The sequence below is a fragment of the Trachinotus anak genome, unplaced genomic scaffold (genome assembly GCF_046630095.1).
Source record: "Trachinotus anak isolate AG129_WGS33_773 ecotype Australia unplaced genomic scaffold, CSIRO_AGI_Tana_v1 ptg000009l, whole genome shotgun sequence".
NCBI classification, from domain to species: domain Eukaryota; kingdom Metazoa; phylum Chordata; class Actinopteri; order Carangiformes; family Carangidae; genus Trachinotus; species Trachinotus anak.
The window spans coordinates 8,759,328-8,781,506 of record NW_027273860.1 but is presented as its reverse complement, the minus strand read 5'-3'; the positions used below and the strand labels follow the sequence as shown (position 1 = coordinate 8,781,506).

The window sequence follows — 22,179 nt, the reverse complement described above, 5'->3', positions numbered from 1 at the left end:
TGAAATGATAGAGATCTTGAGAACACAGTGAAAGTCATCACAGGCTGCCAGCCAGGCTTTGAGTGAAATGGAAGACCAATTTATTTGCCACTTCGCTTACACTGGTCTCTGTAATATAACAGAGATATTTGATCGCCCAGGGTCTCGTTGCAGATTTAATGACTTGAGCAATGTTCCTCTGAGAGCAGCAGATAGTCACAACAGCATGGGGATGTTCCTGTTGCTTGTAATATATTTTCTTTATTAATTTGGATGCTGATTTAGGGCTGTAGCCACCACAGAAGATGCTAATTTAGTCTCCTTTGTATGTTTTTTGTGAATTTATTTGGAGATTATAATGACCTGAGTCTTAATCTTTGAATATGACAGTTTAAGCAAATCAATTAGGTTAAATTAAAACAAAATGAAGAGATTTTGTATTTCTCCCTGAACTTCATCTTCCGGGCAGTGTGGAGGGTTGCTTAAAACAGCATTGAGACTAAAATTTACTGAATATTTCAATAAACAGTTAGATGAATAAATGAGTTGTGAAAAAACAATAACATTTGGAAATATTAAAGTGTCTTGTCAAAGATTTATTGGGCAGGTGGCTTTGCACTATTGGGGGATTTGGTTTCATTAATTTAGGATTTTGAAAATCCTAGCTACAGTCCTGTGGTAATTAGCACAGTTACCTCACAGAGAGAAGGTCCTTGGGTTCTGTCTCTGGACACTTCTGGGTGGATTTTATTAGTTCCCCCCTTGTCTGTTTTTGTTCAGTCTGGTTTCCTCTCTTATTCCAAAGAAATGATGCTGGTCTGATGGTATGTAGAAATTAATGCCCCAATATGGGCAGAGGATAAACTGCAGCCTCAGCTGACTATTCAAGGATTAAGCAGTTAGAGAGGAAGCAAGAACATCACTGAAAATATCTCTAGTAATGGTACTAGCAGATCTAATGGTAGTTAAAGTTGTATGCAACATGATGTATGTCAACACGCATCTTGTAATGTTTTACACTGGACAAAATCTGTCTTCTGGGTTTTTATAGATCTATCTGTTGACACTAGAGACAGTCAATGAGCAGTCTTACTGTCTTGAAAATCCCCTTTAATAGTCATCTAAAATTCTGCTTTTTTAAATAGATTATGTTAGTTTTATGTAAGTCCCCAAAGCTCTGTAGCCATGAAACATGTTCACCTCAGACTCAGAACAAGGCACAAGGTTCAAGTCACAAAGTGGAACGCCTGCTGTGCTGTATCCTCCAGCCTCAGGGATGGTTACAAAGGTCGGTGAAACCCTCACTTAACTTAAGGAAAAGCTTTTTTTTTTTTTTTTTTTGGGGGGGGGGGGGGGGGGGGGGGGGGGGGCTTTCTGCAGTTTGTTTGTTTTTTTTTTTCAGTAATTCTCCTGATGTGGACACTGCACATACATGTCTCTTAGTATGTCAGAGCAGGAAATGATGCCAGATTTGGAAATGACTTGTTTACATCTGCAGTCCTGGAGCAGATGTCGGCATTCACTACAAGACTTTAAGTGAACATTAAATATATAGCTAGACATAGGTGTGTGTGCAATATTTATAACATGGATTAATATAGGATTAATATTGTAGCAGAGCAGGGGCACCAGAGCATTTAGGCAGAGAGGAAAACACAGACAGGCCACAATTACTAAGCCCATGCACCTTAATTAGTAAGTTAAGAAATGTGATGTGATGCTGTGAAATTGGTAAGTTTTTAACAGAGAAAGGAAGCCTAACTTACTGCTGGAACACTGTATTTTGCAATCTGTCACTGACTGTATTTTAGTTTTGCAGCCACTGCAATTGTTTTGGCTTCATTCCACATATTTAGATAGGTTCAACTATACTTGTGAAAACAGAAAGTAGGCTAGTTGCCAAAAATGTAAAGGTATGTCTGTTAATATTTCACTTTCAACTCCTCAGGCTTTTTTCCATAATTAATTCTTTAGTGTCATGGGTCATAGATTTCAGTGGAATACTGGCATCATAAACTAGAGACCAGCATGTGACGTAGTAAGTTCTTTCATATCTTCCATTTCTTTAGAGTATTAATTTAAACAAACGTGAATTGAATTAGCTTTTTTCCCCAATTGCTTTTAAAGGGTAATTAGAATTAATAGAGATTTTGATGAGAACTTGTCCCGACATACCAATGAACTACTGTGAGATTCAGAGTAAACAAAAATAAACTGGAAATGTACTAATTATAAGCCACTGGTTTACTTCAACTCGCATTCAAACTGCTGCAGGCTTTTCCTGCTGCGGTCTTATTACCGCTGTTTGTGAACTTGTCAATGCCTAAAAATTGAGCACTTTTTACACAGAGCAGGGGAGATTATAGTAATTCCCTGTTGACTGTTATCTCTTTCCTAATGCATCACTTTCAGGATTATATCTGCCTAATTTGGTCAAATCAGTGAGCAAATCCTATGCTCTCTGGCTGAGATGGCCGTGAGCTTTGCCTCAGCTAAACCTCTGCAGCAGGGTAATTTGACCTAATAAGGCTTCCGTTCAACCCTTTCAACTGTATTATGTCTGAAATAATTGTCTCTCCACCTTATGGTGTTGCTGTGGAAACTGATGAACACTTGACAGCTGTAGGACGGGGTTGCCATGACAACACAGCCAACCCGCACCCTAGTGTATGTGTGTGTGGGGTGGGCGTTTTTGTTTTTTTTTTTTTTTCCCTGTTATGCAGTGTGAGTGGTGCACGACATGCTGTCATCAGCCAGGCATTATAGGAGCAGGGAGATGGAACAATCCTGACTCCAGGGCCCACCTCGCCCTCTCCAGATAAAGGATTTTCCCCAACCAGGAAGACCTTAAACCTGTCAAAGACCAAAGAGCCAGATCTGTCAAAACAAGTCCTGAGGCTGCTCTCTTACCACTGCTCTTATTATCAGTCTGGTCGTATCCTGGCTGTGATGCCCTCGTTGGCCTGGTATTCACTACAGGGCCAAATGATGCTATCAGAGTTGAGTCATTATTCATATCACAGATTTTCCTGAAACTAATTTATGGGATTCTGTTTGTGTCTTGGTCCCAACAGGTAGAATGTTAATCTACTGGGAGCTGTTGTTGTTGTTTTGAATATGATATTGTCTAGCCTTCAGAATGACATCACTCTGAGTTTCTGTTTTCCTGTCCATGCCTATATCATAGTGAATGCTGTGTGTTTGTGAGCGTGCATTTGTGGTTATTTTTTTGTTATATGATAATTTTATTTTGCTTATTAGGAAACCCAGCGTGGTTTTTCTTGTGGCAGTTATAATATGTGTGCCAGTGTTTTTTTTTTTTCTATCTACGGTATCTATCTATCTATATCTGTCTACCTATCTATGTCGCCATCTATTTATCTCATGTAATCTAATCTGATCTACAGTATCAGTAAACACAGTGCTAACAATGCTACAACCCATATCTTGCAGAAGGAGATAGTTAAGGTGTCACGAAGTGCAGAGCTGACAGGCACGTCACTGTCTCGTCAGTGTCAGTATTCTCCCTGTCACTCAGTGTCAACACTTAGCCATCCTGCGGTGCCAAACTGTGTCTGTGTCTGTGTGTGTCAGTGTGTGTGTGTGTGTGTGTGTGCATGTGCTCATTCATATGCTCAGCATCTTCCGCTTAATGTTTGCTGTTGGCGAACTCACCATGGAGTTCAGCTCGTATTCTTCTCAGCAGTCACAGTGTGTTGAGAGATTCAGCTGTGTAAATAAGTGAGTAATAAAGCTGTTTGTGTTTTCTGCAGCAGATCTGAAACTCATCATAATCTCTGTAGATGATTCACACCTTGACATCACATATCAGTTAAATCATCTATTGTTCAGAGAAAACAGTAAATGCTGGGGACTGAAACAGTCAAGACTACACAGCAAGTCCAATTTCCTTTGACTCATTACCAGACATGCTTTCTTTTTGTCTCTCAAAACCATAAAACTTTCCTGAGCTTGGTGGATGCTAGGATACAAAACTTTGGAAAATTTTGCAGCTCGCCTTTAGATTGAACCATTTTTACATTTGTAGCTATGTGTCCACCTAGTAGTTTGGCATTCATGCAGAACACCAGTGTTATGCTCAGTTTTACTTTTCAATTAAATTTGTGAACTAGCTTTTGAGCAGCAAAGGGGGCTGATTTAAATGGAGGACTCAAATTTGATAATTGATTTTTGATTGATTTCTCATCATAATCAACAGTTTGACAATTTGTATATCGTTAGCAGTGGTTAGAATGCTTAGAGTAATTCTGGTCTCAAATGATCAGTTCATTTTCTACAGTTAACAATTCTTTAGTTTTTTAAGTTTGACTCTTCCTCTACTCCATGTTTGACATGCTGTAAACAGTGAACAGTACCACTTACAAGTTGCACTGCACTCCACATGTCTAAATACACACAAAGTCACAACTGCCTTGTTTGTGTAAACTTCCATGTCTGCTTAAAGTCATTATGCAAGAGGCACCTGAGTGAGAAACTGAAATATGTATGGAAGAATTGTTTGTCTTGCTCAACAGTGAGTAAATCTTACATTATTTAAAGCATGGAGCTCTCTGCCTGTAGTGCCCCCAACAAAATAGACTGCAATTTGATGTTTTAATCAGCTGCACTATCTTAGCTCTAATCTCCTTCTTTTCCCACCATCGTCCTCTCAACATTCCCAGAATCCTAGTTGTTATTTCTCTCTGTTGTGAGAACCGTAGCAAAGCCCCAAGCTAATAACCACACTCCCACATATATTCACGCTCACCGAGCACGAACATGATATGAAACAGAAGCACCTGCAGCACTAGCAATAAGGACATTGAACCAGCCGGAAACTATCAACATCCAAATGTATACAGATCATATCAAGCCATTCGGTCATTTACTTTGCCCAGATGATTTTCAGTGTCCATCCTTGTTCCTGCACCAACTCACACTCAGACTGCTATGTAATGTGAAATATTGCAAGTCTTTGTCAATGATATATTAGGTGTATATAAACTGTGCCTATATAGTATATTTACAGCCATGGCATACATTAATATACATTTTCAAAAGTTATTTATTCATTGTTTTGTGCTTCTTTATAGTACACAACAACACTATACACTTCATTCATGCAATGATACCATATGCAGTACAGCAAAACAATCTGTCTGTTTTCTTTTTAGAGATAAATATAGTCTTTTCCAAGCATTGTGTATTGTCTTTAGCTTCGGGTGAACAAGTCTTTGCTTGGTTTAGTTACTCTGGCTGTTCCACATGTCAAAACCTTCCCCCTGTGTTGTCAGTGTGCTGACATTTTCTGTCAGCTTACATTGTTTCACTGTAACCGTGCTTTCTCCTGTTTGTAGCAGCAGAGGGGATATTCCACACCAATTTTTCAGTGTGATTAGCAGAGGAGTTGCTGTGTTGTGCTGTCTGCAGTCTTAAACAGCAGTAACTCTTTGTTATGTGTGTTTTGTTTTTTTGTTTTTTTGTTTTTTTTTAGTTTCAGTGCTTGGCCTGTTGTCAGAGCTGCGTGTGGACTTGGATCTGCACACCCTACTGTTTGGCGAGAGCGTCCTGAATGACGCCGTGGCCATCGTTCTGACACAGTGAGTATTTCACTTCAGGATTTGTCTTTGCCCTCAGAATGCAATATATTTCTAGGTTTAATTGTGTGGGAGCTCAGTCTTTTCCGGTTGGCATTATGGAGGTGGATGTGTGGGGGAGGGAAGGCTGGCTGGATGCTGCCAGCTTTAAGGAAAGGGTGTGAATGGCAAAACAGCATGAGTGCCTCAGATGCTATGCAGTGGACTGCATAAGAGAGTTGCCCCTGGCACTGTCAGCATCTCATTAAGGTACTCAGTGGAAAGACTCCCTGCCAGAGCACATACACACTCCTAGCTAACAAACTCAGCTAACACAGCTACTGTCATATTCAGACAAAATGCAGCATAAAATAATTGAAAGCACAATGAAATAGCCATCCCTTGTCCATGCATTTCAATTGCTTCATTCTTCCCCTTCCACTTTTTCCAGTTTCTCCAGCACTGCACTCAATATGCATGCTTGTCCTGCTCACACACACTGCAATCACTGTCTGCTCTATTTACACAATACTGGTGAACAGAGCCAGAGAAGTAGACGTGCTAACAGATGGCAAGACGGGGAACAGAGAGATGGAGATGGAGAACTCAAATAGGTCCACATTCATGGCGAGGCAGGCAGAGAAACAAATGAAGGTGGAAGGGAGATGACAGGGATAAGTTATGTGTCCATATTTGTATATTATATTCAAACAGACTGACACCTCACATGCACAGTACCTGCACACTCTGACATCTCCTCCTCCAATCGCACAAATGGGCCCAGACAGGCAGGCAGATGGAGAGAAAAGGAGGCGGGTGTGGAGATTGCTGTGTTCACGCCGTGGCTGCTATCTCTGTGTACATTGAAGCGCAGAGGAGGGAGCCTGTGCGTCTTTCCAGACAAACAGTCAGATAGTGCTGTGTTTGTTCCTGGAGTGGCGTGACAGGCCTTCGTGCCATCTCCTGTCACTTGACTGGCTCACTAGCCTGCCGGTCGCCCAGGCCCCACAAACAAAGCCAGCCCTTATTAGTGAGCCACGCGGGGTCCTGGCACTGGAATTTTAACAAGCTCCCGGAGCAGCTCAACCTTACGCTGATGTGCCCTCTCACAGGCACTAAACTTCCTGCTCCAGCAGCCCTGACCCAGCCACCATTCAACCAGGTCCTGTGTTGACATCTTGAGAATTTTGACTAGGAATTAGCAGCACCAGACATCTGAAGATACAGTCTCCAGAAGGTCACACAGAACAAGTGACTAGTGGCCAAATTTAATGTGCTAACACAACTGGAGTCTTTATTTTGGTGGAGGGGAAAATAGATTTTCCCCTTTCAGCTTGCTGAGCTCATTAGCAACAGCATGATTGATTCTTCCCCTTTTGCTATGGAGATTAAGGCATGTTGTGGCGTGTGCTCGCTCATTTCAACCTGACAGCATGAGAAGTGGAGATACATTACGGGTTCATTTGTCAATAGTTTGGTAGACATTTCTCTGACACTGTAAGGATCTTTTCATGTTTATAGCAACTTTCTGTTTTACCCTGGCCATCAGAGGCTGTGTCAGTTCAAATGAAGGAAGCATAAACAGCAAACCATTTTCACATTCCTTTTGATGACTCCGGGGTTTGACATTCATTTAAAGCAGTCAAAGTCCAAAGCGAGAACATGGGAGGGTCTGTGGTGGGTTAAGAAATACTGTCATTCCACAAAGGCAGCCAGCTCCATCAGCCACTCGCATGGCTGCCTGCCTCTGCTTGCTTCACCTCAGGCCCTCTCTCTTTCTCTCTCACTCTCCTTCCCAATTTCTTCTCTCCTCCCTGTGAAGCCTCCTTTGCACTCAATGACTGCCATGTGGAAGTCCCCCTTCCCCCCACAAAGTAAATATTTATAGCAGTGTGGAAAGCACAATGTTGCTGTCTTAGTGAACATCAATAGTATTTCCCCTGTTTCCCTCTAACTACTAGGAGACGTCTCTCAGGCAAATAATTCAGAACGGATTGTTTTTCAGGAAAGGATTTAACTTCTAAAGAAGGCCATGTATTCTTAGGAATGACTCCAATAAATTGCACGTAAAGGCTTTACTCAGCATAATAAGCATGTGAATTTATGCTCACTGCTCCAGACTGGTTTACACCAAGAACCTAGTGGGTCGTATTTCTGATGACAGCATTTGTTTCAGAGCCATAAACAATGTTGTTGCTTTAATGTTTCAGCGTCAGTAACACTCATATTTATTTCTGTTGTAATTGTGCCATTTGGCTTCTTTGTTTGTTCAATAGGAATTTGTCTCTTTTTCATTTTTTGTGGAACCCTTTTTTGAATATGTGGTGTTTTTTTTATCTTGTAGTGCCATCTACACCTACAGCCAGATGGGGGCAGGACACACCTTCGACCCCCCTGCCTTTCTCCACTCTGTGTGTTATTTTCTTGGAGTGCTTGCCGGCTCCCTCCTCTTGGGTTTCATATTCACAGTCATAACAGCCCTCATATCCTTTCATCCCTTCACATCTCTGCCTCTGCACCCCAAAGTCAATTATCACCTCACCATCCGCTGCAATCTATCCACTTCCTCAACTTGGTAATTGCTTCTCTAACAAACCCCTACTGTACCACCTTTATCAACAAAAGCAATGCGGCTAAGTCTTAAATGCTCCTGCGACATTAATGGTTGCAGAGAGGTCGTCAATCAAGCCAATAGCCTCTGATGAAGTTTCGACTTGCGCTGTTGTCCAGCATTTCTCTCTGATCTTCTAGTAATTAGACTTTAGGATGAAAAATGAGGATGTGTCATGAGAGGTTTGGGGCAGAGCTCAGCTCTTATTTACAGTGACTAATCTCTGGGTGCGGGCAAAGCACAAAGTGAGCATTTATTAGATTTTGCTGATGCCAACCATAGCAACAGCCTGCTCTTTGTGCTGTCTCCTCAAACAGCAGTTGCTTAAAGAGATCTGGTTTGACAAACAGTGGCTCACTTATCTTTTAATTACTTACTATACCTGTCCTTGCTAATTACAGAAGGAAACAATCAGACTTAGAAACGTGTTTCATTATTGTAAGCCAGCAGGGTCAATAAGAGGGTTGGGAATGCAGAGCAGTATCTATACCTGCTCATCTTCTGACTATCACAAATAACAAATATCTGGCCCTGTGTTATTCTGCCTGGAACGCTATGTGAGACTTAAGCTACTGCATGTACACGGAAAGGCAAGAGTGGGACGTGGATTTTTTTGGAGAACTTGTAGAAAGAATCTCATTAAGACCCAGTGGGTTACTCTACATGGCTAATTCCCTGACTTAGTAAACATCTTCTGCAGTTTCTGTTTTAGTACTGCAGTGCTTCTCTGCCTGTAGGCTGTTGTACTGGAGTGTGTATGTAGTCTGCCACAACAGCCATAAATTTGTCTTCCAGTTACAATCTTAACCATGTATCAGCCTGATGCAAAGTGTTAAATACTGTATGATTATCTTCTTGTATATCTTTAACGCTCTTTCCACCTCACCAAATTCACACGACTGCATGAGAGCCCACTGCTGGAAACATCAGTCCTCTTCCTTCTGTCCTGGAGCAGCTTCCTCTCAGCTGAAGCCAGTGGACTTTCAGGTGAGTGCAGTAGGACATATATGTCATTTGTGTGTGTGTGTGTGTGTGTGTGTGTGTGTGTGTGTGTGTGTGTGTGTGTGGCCATGTTGGTGCTCTGGGTGGCTTGGAGGTCAGACAGAATACAAATCCTGTTAGTGAACCGCTGCGTTTTACCCCTCAGGCATTCCTTCTCAGCTGCATGAAGTGACTCGCTTACTGCGCCATAACATCAGTGACACAAGCAGCTGTTTGATTGGCAAACTCTGCTGCTTTCAAGGCATCTGTGGCCACTTGCACTCCACAAACCTGGGAATGATGTGTGTGCATTCTCGGTTGTCCAGACATGACCATTTGCACAATTCCTGACTCAAAAACAGATAAAATTTTCTTTTACCCTCTGAGAGTCCTTGGCAGTATAGTGAGTCAATAATGTATCGATAAGAAAGTATTAAGCCATCTCCTCTCTACTGGGAACTGCAGGTACTGATCCCATTCTCAGCACATCCCCCATAACTCAATTTAAAATGATGTCTACCCTCCTGTGTAGACACCATGCATGCTTGCACCTTTAGTTTGGAGATGGTGCCACTGAAAGCAGCAACGTATATGAGTATTCCAGCCCTAGATGTTTGCCAAGCTTTCCCAGAAAGTTGAGAAGTGCTCAGGTCACATGTAAAAATGGATGCACCATGATCTGCTTCCCCGTTCCTATCATTGATTTCTTTATCCATCACCAAGGGCAGCTTTTATTTAAAAAAAAAATACTTATTGTATTGTTTTTTCATATAACTGATTAACAGGACCTGGAATAACAATAAGCTTGTGTAGGGAAAAAAACTTTGCTCAGTTGTTGGAGCAATCTATTTCATCATCAATCAATCATAAGCTCTGAAATATGAATGTAGTGTACATATGCACACTTTAGTGTTGTTGTTCCTCCTGCCCTGATTGTGTCAGAGGTATTCCACTCATTCAGCTGATGTTGCAGACCTTGCTCTTACTTGGCAGCACTCCCTGTGGCCTGTGGAGGAGGAGAAGACAGTTTTAATGAAATAACTTGACCTTTGTCTATTGGACCCAGATGCCCAGTCTATAAAGTACACCACTCTTAATGCTGCCCAGTGTGGGAGGCAAACAGCAGCAAAACCTTGGGCAGTGATTCTCAATGCCATCTAATGCAAAGCCTTGGGTATTTTTAGTAGAAGTGTTGCGTTACTGGGCCTTACAGTTAAATACTTCATTTTGACTTTAAACCTGCAGTGTTATAAAACCAAGTTCGATGCTGATGTTTAGTCAGAGTAAACTAAAAATTAGTCCTGTTGCAGTATTCATTGTCCTTGTTACAGACTTGGACCTGACAAAACTAATATGTGCTTCTCTTTTCAAAGGCCTTTATTGGTCTATCTGGTGTGAAGCAGCACCTCATACACAGGGACCCAGAGAGCGATGGCAGTCCTCCCTGGCGTCCCTTAGTAATCAAGCCTCTTTCTGTCTGTTAATTGCTGGAGTTTAGTGAGGGTGTGTCTAATGACCCCCAGCCTCACAGGGAGCCCTGTTATCATTAATCTTATGCCCCTCACAACTGCTCATTATGGGATGTATCTCATCTGTTGCCAAGTGCCCTGTGTGGCAGAGCCTTTATGTGGATGGTGGATGATGTGTTACCTCTGTCTGTGTTATGTAAACCAAGGAGGAGGATGTTGCCCTAAACCAAATGGAACCAAAATGAGATCTGCCATGCTGGCATGCTCCATTAGACTTTGTTGAACAGTGCTGGAAAGGACATTGTGAGCAGAGATTACTGGAGCTAGCATAATGCAGGTACAGGTCAGCATCCAGGCAAATGGTGAAAAGAGAGTAATGGACTGGTTTTACTCAGCAGCCAGAATCACGGGTGCTATCCTCTCTCTGCTGTCATATTTATTACTGCCAGCTCTGTCCCCTAACTATTGCTACCCAGCACAGTAATTTCACTTTTTGCCATCCCATCATCTGTGATTCTCTCTCAAAGATGGGGGAGCAAAAATGTGAAAATGAATTTCTACAACAAGACAAGCATGTCCTGTGAGGCAGCAGCCCACGTTTCGTGCTATGCGTTTCAGATTCCAGCACTCTGGTGCAGCCTTCCTCCTCCGAACAAGCAGGGCCCCTAATCAATCCCTCCACCCTGTTTCCTCTCTCTGTTGAGCTGCCTTTCATTGCATTTCTTTCCCTTCTGCACTTTGCTTGTCATTTGTTTTCCTTCTGTTAATTTCTGCACCTCTGCATCTGGCACGATCTATTGTGATGATGTCATTCTTTAGCATTTATTATTTCCAGAGTTTCATGTCTCAAAGTTTTTGGCCCGAAACAAGGATACTTGAGTTGGGTTGGACAGCACATTTTGATTAAGTTGTTTATACAGATGGAATTTACTGGAACCAGGACAATGGGTGGATACAGGGTTGGGTTGGTGTGATCTGATGTCACATGGTCAAATGCAGAAGGAGCTGCATACAGGAGAATTCAGCTGGACCCTTTAGGACATTGCTCACATGCATTGTTCGACTAAAACTAATTTCCTGGTTTAATTTAAAAGTCATGTTTTTGAAGTGAACTGGAAGTTGGTTTATCTCTGGTATGTGAACTCAGGTCCTTTGATTTTTAAAATTCTTCAGCAGCCTGAAAATACGCTTCACAAGTCATTTTCCTATGATGGAAAAACCTCCTACAGTGCATCCTCATCATTAGAAGCCCCAAGGCTCTATGTGTTAAGTGTTAAGCAGCACACAAACATACACATTCTCACGGCCTGATTACATAATGTGTGCATGTATAAACGATTTGCATATTTTGTACTAATCAGATACAGCACATTGTTTAACTCCCTGCTGTCTATAGACCATTTTTTTTCCAGAAAATATTGATGCTCACCTTTACTACTACCACATCATGGATGTTTAATACTTTATTGGCTATTTGGCTATTCTCCCTTGTGTATTTCTGTTAATTTCACTTGCATGTTTCCTTATATTTTTCAGGTATTGTAGCAATGTTGTTTTGTGGCTTGAGCCAGGCAAGATACACAATTCATAATTTATCCTCTGAGGGCAGGACCAGGACCAAGCAGGTGGGTTTATGGGGGGTGATTGAGCCCTATTTCACTGATGTTTGTTGTCTGTTTTGAACAGCATTTTTCAGTCTCCTCACTTTGTTCACATTGCCTTTTGATGCCAATGTTTGTGTCCTGCATGCGTGCGCAAGCAATCATTAATTGCCATTAGTGGTCTAGTTGTCCAGTGGGTGTCTGTGTGGGAGGTTAGTCTCCAGCTATCTGCTTAAAAGGCTGAGCACAGATGGAGGCCAGCCCACTGTCATACTGTACCGGCAAGCTTCACAGAGGAGCAAATAAATCAGAAGTACACACATATACTCATCTACACATTTATTATTCATCATTGGTGCCACAGTGCAGCTAACTGTTTATCACAGAAAAGCCTTTTAAAAGGCGATGTAGCACAGTTGAAGTCTTTGCCTACAAAGTGAATTGGCTATGTAGTAGCCAATGTATATGTATGGTGCAGTATGTTTACATGGCAGAATGCCTTTATCTACATTTTTATGATTTATACATGCAGCTGCAGCTCAAAGGGAAGACAAAGTGATCCAGTGTATGCAGACACTGGTTGAAAGGCTAGTAGAAATATTTTCCTCTGTGGCATCTCTTGTCCTTGTGGTATGTGGCTCCTAAGGGAAAAGGTGCACTTATTCAATTAGACCAAAGCAAAGCTGGTTTCGAAACTAATAAATCATTTATTAAATCATAACATCTGCTCTAATGTAATCCAGATACAACATAAGGGCCTTAATTAATATTTGATGTTTTATCCAGAAATACCTCATTAAAGTGTTTCAGATTCTATTTCTATCTACAGTAAATGACACCCAAGCTCTCGAATATGTCCTGGATCATTACAGGAAGTGTAGGACTGAGATGATGAATTGTAATATTCCTCCAATAGAAAGTATCATGAGAAATGAACAAGTTACTGGCCATCTTTTGAAGTCCAGATATTCTTTACACGTATATCCACAAACAGCATGTTTGAAATAACCATTTTTAACAAGACAATGATGACAAAAACATGTCTGGTGCTAAATGCAACCACATTATTTCCTCCAGCTGTAGATGTTTGCAGTTGCTACCTCAAAGGATCAGGGAATAACATCAACACTGGATCTGTCATGTTTGTACAAATCTAAGTCTGTTTACCTGTTTCCGATAGGATCTGAGTCCTTCACTTTCACCCCCCTGCACACCCACACACACATATGTACACGCACCCTCCACTGAACTCTTCCTCATCTCAGATGACCTTCTCTCTCATGATCCTCTCAATCCCTTTTATAATTTGCAGCTCTTTGAAGTCTTCAACTTCCTTGGGGAGATTTTCATCTTCAGCTACATGGGATATGTATTGTTGATGTTTCCGGACCATGTCTTCAAAGCCCTCTTCATTTCTGGGGCATTTGTATCCTTTTCTGCTACATGATGGAGCATCTTTGCTCCCTGCTGTGTAGCCTGAAGAACCCACCCAGACCTGACAAATGTGTCCTGTTCTGTTTTGCGCTGTCTCCTCTACCTTCAGTCATACTTCTTATCTGCACAGTCATTTGAGCTTGAGTGGTTTTCCTGTTTTCTGTTTGCCTCTGTGTTACTGCAGTGCAGTGATTTCCGCAGTCCCTCACTTAAATTGTACAGGTTTGATCTGGTGAGCTCTGCGAATGCCATTCAGCCAGTCTCCAATGATCACCATCTCTGCAGATTAAGATGCTGCAATGCAGCGTTTGTTCTAAAGAACGCCTATGAAACAGAAATTTAAATAGGTCTTCAATTATTGGTACTGCTGCTTGTTTTCTGTTCTCCAGCAAAGCTCTGTGGAATAAAGATGTTTGCCTGTTTCAAATAAGCTTACAGTACTTAAATTTGTAGTGGATTAAACACCATATCCCTGTTGAGGTTGAAGATTAAATCTTATTAGCTCTAGAAACTCAAGTCAAAGAGGTCAGTGCTGATTGTTAGATGGTATTCCCATCTTGTAAAGGAAAAATCTGCTCTAATGTACCTTCAAAATTGTTAGTTGTGAGTAACACAGTTGTTAGTGATGCATATTTACTTATTTTTGCCCAGCAATGCAAGACATTATTTAGTGGTGTATTTCTTTTTCTTTTTCCCAGTAACTGACCAGGCAGTAAATCATGAGTCGCTTAATCAAGTAGTGATACAGTGATATTGACAATCAATTGACTGTTTTTGCCATTTATCAATTAAAAAAGACAGACCCATTCTTTGTTTCAGCTTCTCAAATGTGAGGATTTACTGCTTCTTCTTTGGTTTAAAATATTTGAGTTTTGGGCTGTTGGTCTGATAAAACAAGCAATATGAAAATGTCAGCTTTGGCTTTGGGAAATTGTGATTAAATTTTTTCTCACTAATTTGGAAATACAAGTTCATCACAAATAAAATAATCATTGGTTGCAGCCCAACATCCAGGGCAGGAGAAAAATGCACAGCTACCTAAAGCATCAACCAAAAATGTCAAATTTTAGGTGGAAAAAGCTTCTTTCTAGACATAAGATTTTGTACCTAGACTCAAAAATCACACAGGCAGAAATCCATCACAGAAGATGCATTAGTTTCTCTTCAGGCAGCAGCCTCTTAAGACCAGAATGCAATGCAATTACAACACATGCTACGATCTCAAAAAGCCATCAGCTCCTTAATAATACTCCTCACATGTTAAAGTTATATTATGATAACGGCTGTTTGATATTCACAGCTGTCGTTGTGTGCATCAGCTTTGTCTCCTGAGGGGAACAGAGGGGTAGTAATGGACTGCTGCCTACACATGGTACAATTGTCCTTGCCTGAGAGCTGACATGACCATAGCGTATGCCTGAGGAGAGACTGTAGTGGCTGCACTCCAAGGAGATGTTCTTTCACAGTCCAGTGCCCAGATGGCCAGCAATTATTATTACAATCCATCTTCCATCATAGGGTCAAAAGCGCCAGAGAAAGAGTTGGATGAGCGGATTCTCTCTCCGACGCTGTTATGTTCAGTGGGAAAGGCTGCCAGTGGGACATTTCTGACTTGAGCACTTAGCCTGTTTAGCTTTGTCCTTAATTGTGCTTCAATAACAAAAACAGAGACCAAAAAAAGTACATCTACTGGAAGCTGACCCGGATGTAAAAACAGGAATAAATGGAGGTCAAAGTCCTCTTGTACAGAGCTAAAAGTGTCTATAAAAATGAAATAACCTCAGTAATTCAACCCTGTTAATCGCTCTTTGGATACGCAGTAGATTTTAATCACTGTAGCTTGCTGCCTTTGCCAGTGACAATGGAGATGGGCTTTATTGGAAATGAGGCTGAGATGAAAGTGCTTAATTACCTCCATTCAAATAGCCCAGAGGCCTTTGATAAAGAGAAATGACTGCTTTTGGGAGCAGGATATTGCTTTTGAAAATCCATAGGGTGCATGAGATCTAATATTGACTACAGGGTGTGACGGAGCTCTGTTTTAGTAATAGCCCTGTCAGACTAAGGTCCCCTGCCTAAGATATCGGTCCATTTATTGTTCCAGGCATCATATTTAGACTTAGATATGTGCTAAAATTCAAACAGAGTCTGAAAATATGTGTTTTTTTTATTTTTCTTAAGAGTAAAAAGCTTGCCTGATCCCCTCCAGCCAGGCTTCATCTGGTTTATAGCCTTGACTTAGGTACCGCTAACAGGAACCTACCTCTGATCTGAGGCTGCTCTCCAACTCATATGAGGTTTGAAGAGTTTATATAGGGCTACAGTAACTTCTTCAAAAAGTATGACAAAAGGTGTTAAGTGTATCCAGAAGGGCAGCTATGTCCCTGATAATTGTACTGATATCCTCTCCCTAACTGCTGCCCAGGACACTTAGCATTCAGTCCCATCCTATGTGAAACATCAAAGTGTGTGTGGAGGGCAGAGACAGCTGGCACAGACTGATTGGCTCTGTGCCTCGGCATGGTGCCACACTGTGTTTGCATCCTAAACAGAAAATATTCAGAGTTTGTGTGTGTGTGTGTGTGTGTGTGTGTGCGCGTGCGTGCATGCATATATGCAAGCATATAGTAGTATTCATGGCTGTACTTCTACTGCCTGATCTCACAAAGAATTTGTACTGTTGTATTTACCATGGGATTGACTGTCATGTATATTGTATGAGGAGGATCAAGCTATTTGAAGTCAGCTAGGGGGATTTCTTTTTTAGAATAAATAAACCAAAAGCTTACTGTATTTAAACATATCAATAATTTACCTCAACCTTGACCAGTATAACTTGCTCCAGACCTAATCCCAAACAGTTTAACTACAACTGAAAAAGCAACTTGTGCATTTCTGACAAAAATCTGTCGCGAGGGCCTTGGGGTTTTCTATTATACTGCAAACATTTGTGGTTTTCATAGCAAGGAAAAAAACAAAACAAAACTAATTTTTATGAGAACATGCTGACTGATAAGTGCACTTAAACCTGTGAGTGTCTCTCAGTCATAAGTATTCTCCTTAATCTGTATTCAATACATATAGCTCTCCATCTTCATTTCAAGAGCATGCAACGTCTACCCGTTATCTTTCCTGCTGAACCTGGGCCGCACAAACAAGATACCCTCCGCCTACCAGCACTTCATGATGTTTGCAGGTACTGCTCTCCATAACACAATTTAACATTATTCATTATGATTTATTTTCATTTGTAGTGCCATTTTGCATGTCTTATTGGAGTGGTGATGTTATTTTTTGAACCTCAAAAATGAAAACTTTTACTAAGATTTATTGTATAAAAGCTCTTTAATTATTCCATTCTCCTCACTGCCTGCAGCTAATGGCATTAGTGAGGATGCTGAGAGAATATGTCCCCTGTGGAAGAAGTGTGTGTGTGTGTGTGTGTGTGCGTGTGTGTGTGTGTGCGTGCGTGCGTGCGTGCGTGCGTGCGTGCGTGCGTGCGTGCGTGCGTGCGTGCGCATTAAGTCAGTTAGGCAGACACAAAGACCAGTGTCGTCTCCAGGCTTTATAATAATTCACTACCCTCATTACAGAAGGCACTAATCTATATTGTCCAAATGTTAGATTTTTTTTTAATTTTATTTTTTTTATTCACTCTCAGCCTTTTCTATTTTTGTAGCTAGGAAGAATACATAAAACCTTTGCCTCTGAGACTAAAGGTTGAAGCTCTGAATGGTTTGATGGTGCAGGAGAAAGGAGTGCTTGATGTGGAGTGATGTGGGGTTGTGCAGCAGCAGCATGTTTTGCTGCTTGCCTGACCCACTTTACCTCTTACGTAAGGTTTCTTTGTAAAAAGCCCTTGTCTTGCTATTTTTCAAAACTCCCCTACCACCACCATTACCACTACCTCCCCCATCTGTTTCTCATGGCAGCAAAGGATTTGCTCCGGGAATTGTTTTGGCTTTAAGCATTATGTCACCACTGCACAGCAATCTACAAGTTTGTTCTCAGGCTGTTTGCTGGTCAGCAACTGCTCAATGACAGTGATAGTCAGGGTGTAATCTGTTACCCACAAACAGAGCTATTAACTGGATTGCTCTCTACTGCTTCTTTCAAATAATTGGTTGTTAGATGGTTGTCCTGTGGTTTGATGGATGGCAGTAATCCAGCTGTTTGCTCAGAAATGTCTTCTCTGCCCTCAGGTTTGAGGGGGGCCGTCGCGCTTAGCCTTGCTGTAAGAGACACATCCACAGAAGTGAGGCGCACTATCCTCACCACCACTCTGCTGCTGGTCTGCTTCACCATCTGGGTGCTGGGTACGGCTGCTGAACCCATGCTGCGCCATCTGAATATCAGGTTTGTGCTAACACCTCACTGGGAAACACCGTCAGAGCGCTGCAAGTCAGACCTATCATCCTGTCCCTCTGTCGATCCTTGTCCCGTCATCTGTGGTATCTCTGTCTGTCATAACCACACAGACAGACAGAGCTTAATTAGACACTGGCATTAAGCATTCAGCTCACTTTATATGCAACAGCTCTTTGTAAAGCTTTCCTCTGCATGTTTGAATTCTGCCTCTCCCTCCTCCCCTCGCTGCTCAGCTCCACTCAGGCACTTAGCTGTGTGTGTGTGCCTGCTCCAGCTCTGCCCTCCATTAGTGACTTGCACAGCTGGTACACAGGGCAAAGCAGGTCTACAATAAATGTGGCTTGCCACAGTGTACACATAAATGCATGTACAGAAAAAAAGGGAACAGCAGCTTTATAATGAGAATGCATAGTAAGTGCTATTTTTTTCCTTTTAAATGCTGCGTACTATCTATGATTCCAGGCCAGTGGGCGATAATGATTAAGGAGTGCAGAAGAGGCGTGAAGGATGCAAGGCAGTAATTAGATACTAATATTATTATAAGTGTAATCTATGGTCCAGATCACAGTGGTATAATTGACTCCCACAGTCCTTCGAGGCAGTGCTTTTGAATCTTCAGCGGCTGTCAGTGTGTGTGTGTGTGTGTGTGTGTGTGTGTGTGCGCGCCTGTGTGTGCTAATGTAACTGTAAGGAATCTCGACAGAGTAGAAATCAGCTCAGTGGGGAATGTCTCCTATTCTGAATATTTAAAGTAACATAATAAAAAAAGCAAATCATATAGCATTAGTGGAAAAAAAATAAAATAAAATTCAATAAAAATGAAAATTACTCAAGAAAGGGAAATGATGTAGATCTATAAACTGTATTAAAAGTGGAAAGATAAAAAAATATATACAATACATCATAACGTGCCTGCACTGGACTATTTTTGAACATGAAAATGCCCTCTCTCAAAGCAACAAAACACAGACAATGAAGCAATTTGTGATGTGAAATGAAACCTGGCGCTTCTCTGTTGTTAATGAATTGCAGATTGGCTTTGGTAATTTAATCTGCCAAGTTGTTTGTTTGAGCTTTTACAGCCAAATAAGCTTCATTTCATTGTAATGCTAACGTTTATGAACCAGACACAGAACCAGTATCTCTGGATAGAAATCCCCCCAGGGCACTGGATCTGTGTCCACAAACTCTGCTCTCTTGTTCTGTGTCAGTTGAGCAGCTTAAGGAGTTTTTGCTGTGTTGTTTCTAGATCCTATCTTCACCAAGACTGAACTGTGTTAGAGGCCAGGGTCTAAGATTGCACCCAGCAACTTCCAAATGCTGGTGAAATCTGTTTTCGAAGATAAAGCCTTAGAGGTGAATCAACATCAGTTGACAGTCATTTTTAAAACATTAATTTAGTGATAATAATAATGTAATAATGTTGACTGTTACTGTTTCTCTGGCTGAGAGACACAGTGGCTGCGTTTAAACACTCAATGACTTTCACTACATGATGAGTTCATGGCCCTTTGTCACCTGTTTTAAGCCATAAAAATACTTAGAATAATAATGTTGTGTCTCTTATGGTTTTGTCACAAAAAATATTTTTAAAAATCTTAAAAAGATCCTTTTCCCACATTAATAACAACATATGACTGCAAAGATTTTCTTTTCCACTTTTAACCACTGGACACAAGGGGTCTTCCACTTCAAGTTTCCTCATCACACATATGTCATTTGCATATTCAAAATGATTGCCTTGTGATTCCCAAAAATGTGATTGTATCTGCTCGTCTCAAACTGAGCTTTAACGTGAGAACAGAGAAACTTTTGCCCTTCAACAATAAGCAAAACGTTTGTTAAATCCAGTTTGGTAGGTAGACATTTGTGACATCAGCTTTTTTCCAGCAGAGATCAGACCACTTGAAATCAATGAGAAAAGCACAAGCAAAACACAAATACAGACATTTCTCAAGTGAAAGAGCAGTTTTCTAACATTAGCAGAAAATAATGTGTCCGTGTAGGCAGCCATTGCTTGTAGTATCAGGGCATTGAAAATTTGGTGCCTGATTGTGCAGGTATTTTACTGAAACATATGTATTGGTTTACCAGCCCTCAGTATGCACTATAAGCCAAAATCTACACTTCATCCTTCACTTTTAGCTGCAATAGTTGAGCTATATTATTGTTACACCTCCCACCCATCCTGCTTGCTTGTGTGTCTGTGTATATACATGTGCATTTGTGGATATGTGTCCTGAATAATGCACCTGTCTATTTCTATCCCCAAGACACCGCCGTCTTTGTAAGTAGTCATTCCATCTCTGGAGCACACTGCAGAACAGTGCGTCAAGCCTTCAGGGCTGTCATGTTTCAGAGAATAGCTCTGTTTTCTTCACTTGCCATCCCAAACTCCCACCTCTACTTCCCTTCTCATTTCCCTTCCCTTATCCGATTGTACGAAGTGAAGGGACAACTTTGAAAGACTTCATTATGGTGAATAATACATTACATCTCTTCACCTGGAGCAAATTTAACTTCTATTCCATCTCTGAAATGGTTTTGCGGAGGTGTCTTTGAAAGTTGAAATTACTCCAGTAGTTTTATTTTATTTTATTTTTTACCCCTATAGCTACCTCAAAAGACCCACTACTGTAGGCGTCAAATGAAAGAAAAGGAGAAAGTAAAATGTCTCTTGTTTCCACTTTGTGAAATTTGTTCAAGGAAGCTGGTGTCACAGGTGATTTGATGCAGGGTCCATGTGTGTGGGCACAGTAAATGAAGCCAGTCTGCACTTCTGCACTCTGTAGCTGATTATCTCTTTTTCAGTCTGATGTATCTATTTTGCCAGTGATTTCCAATGCATGAACTGAAGAGGGCGATGCCCCTCTCATTCATCAGGTGTTTACAGATTTCAGTAGGTAAAGCAGTCATGTCTTGCAGCCAGACATACAAACTGTCTGAACTATTGAAATTCTCCATTTATTAGTGCAGTACATAAGCTGCTTGCATTACCATTACCCCCGCACAGTGTAGCCTAATAATCTAGAACAGCACAAGAAAGAAAGTTTTCAACTACAAAGTGGACATGAGAGAATTCAGGAACAGAAGAAAACAGAGCTTTTAGAAGAGGAAAACTAAATTGATACAAACAGACACTCTGAAATGCACACCATAACAGGGGTGAGCTGTCTGTGAGAATGTAATGTGAAATTGATGTACTGCATGTTTAGATAGATGGTTTAGGCTCGAACCAGGGGAGAATGATATAGTGAAAAATCTACCTCAGTTTTCAGTCGAGCCTAGACTCTAAAAAAGCCTCTCCTCCTCCTCCTCCTCCTCTCACCTGTTCCTCTCTTTCCCTCCATTTCAGTCTTAATTTCAAGGTACATTATTGCCCACACATCATGCTGATGCAAAATAAAGTGATTATTTACACTAAACTGCATGTAGTAATGAAAATACTATTTTTATGTATTGAGCAATTGAAAGTAATTATTGATATATCTGAACACGACTTACCATGAAACTATCTTATGGTCATTTCTCTTTTCTCTGCTCCTCGTTTACTCCTCTGCATAGTCAGGCTTGTTGCTTAAGCCCAACTTCCAGAGATGTTTGCTTTCCAATCCACACACACACACACACACACACACACACACACACACTTGTCAGTTAATGGTAGTATTACTCTGCAGGAGGCAAAAACAAACCTGGGAGTAGATTATACCCATCCAAGAGAAATGTCTACATTGGAAAAAAGAAAGATCACCAAACTACCAATTTAAAAACAAACACAAAGGGCTCTATTCCCATTCAAGTACAAACACATGCTCAACCAAACTTTGCAGAAATGAAATGAAAGCTCAGCCTTGGTGCAGTGCAGCACAGTGTGGAAAAGAGCAGGGTGAATATACTGTTAATATGACCAACAGTTCATCAGCCTGGGAGATTTGATATGTCAATATGTATATGCTGAAGGTGAAGTGCAAGTCTGACAGGCCCTGAAATGGTGGCAAGTTGTTCTATGTTTGATAAAACTGCCAATGTGTGTTCCTCCACCAGCTTTGTATCGTTATGGAAAATAATCCTGTTTGTTTCTGACACCAAAGCCACTATTTTTGCAACGCATGATGTGTTGATGTAATCTTTCCAATCTCTTCCTCTTTAGTCTTTAC

At 41.1% G+C, this 22,179-nt stretch overlaps 1 protein-coding gene across 5 annotated transcripts in view; it reads left to right on the top strand.

The window, feature by feature from the left end:
* LOC139625250 (sodium/hydrogen exchanger 9-like) overlaps window positions 1-22,179 on the top strand; it is a 56,455-nt gene that overhangs the window by 8,994 nt on the left and 25,282 nt on the right. For 3 of the 5 annotated variants that reach the window (XR_011691867.1, XM_071485076.1, XM_071485077.1), the window contains exons 6-12: window positions 5,474-5,579; window positions 7,900-8,038; window positions 9,048-9,153; window positions 12,153-12,241; window positions 13,530-13,643; window positions 16,736-16,847; window positions 17,854-18,007. Coding sequence is in view for 4 of the 5 variants with exons in the window: in XM_071485076.1 (XP_071341177.1) it covers window positions 5,474-5,579; window positions 7,900-8,038; window positions 9,048-9,153; window positions 12,153-12,241; window positions 13,530-13,643; window positions 16,736-16,847; window positions 17,854-18,007 (820 nt within the window). In the remaining variant the exon portion in view is untranslated. The remainder of the gene's footprint in view (window positions 1-5,473; window positions 5,580-7,899; window positions 8,039-9,047; window positions 9,154-12,152; window positions 12,242-13,529; window positions 13,644-16,735; window positions 16,848-17,853; window positions 18,008-22,179) is intronic. The other 2 variants (XM_071485078.1, XM_071485079.1) reach the window with 2 other exon arrangements.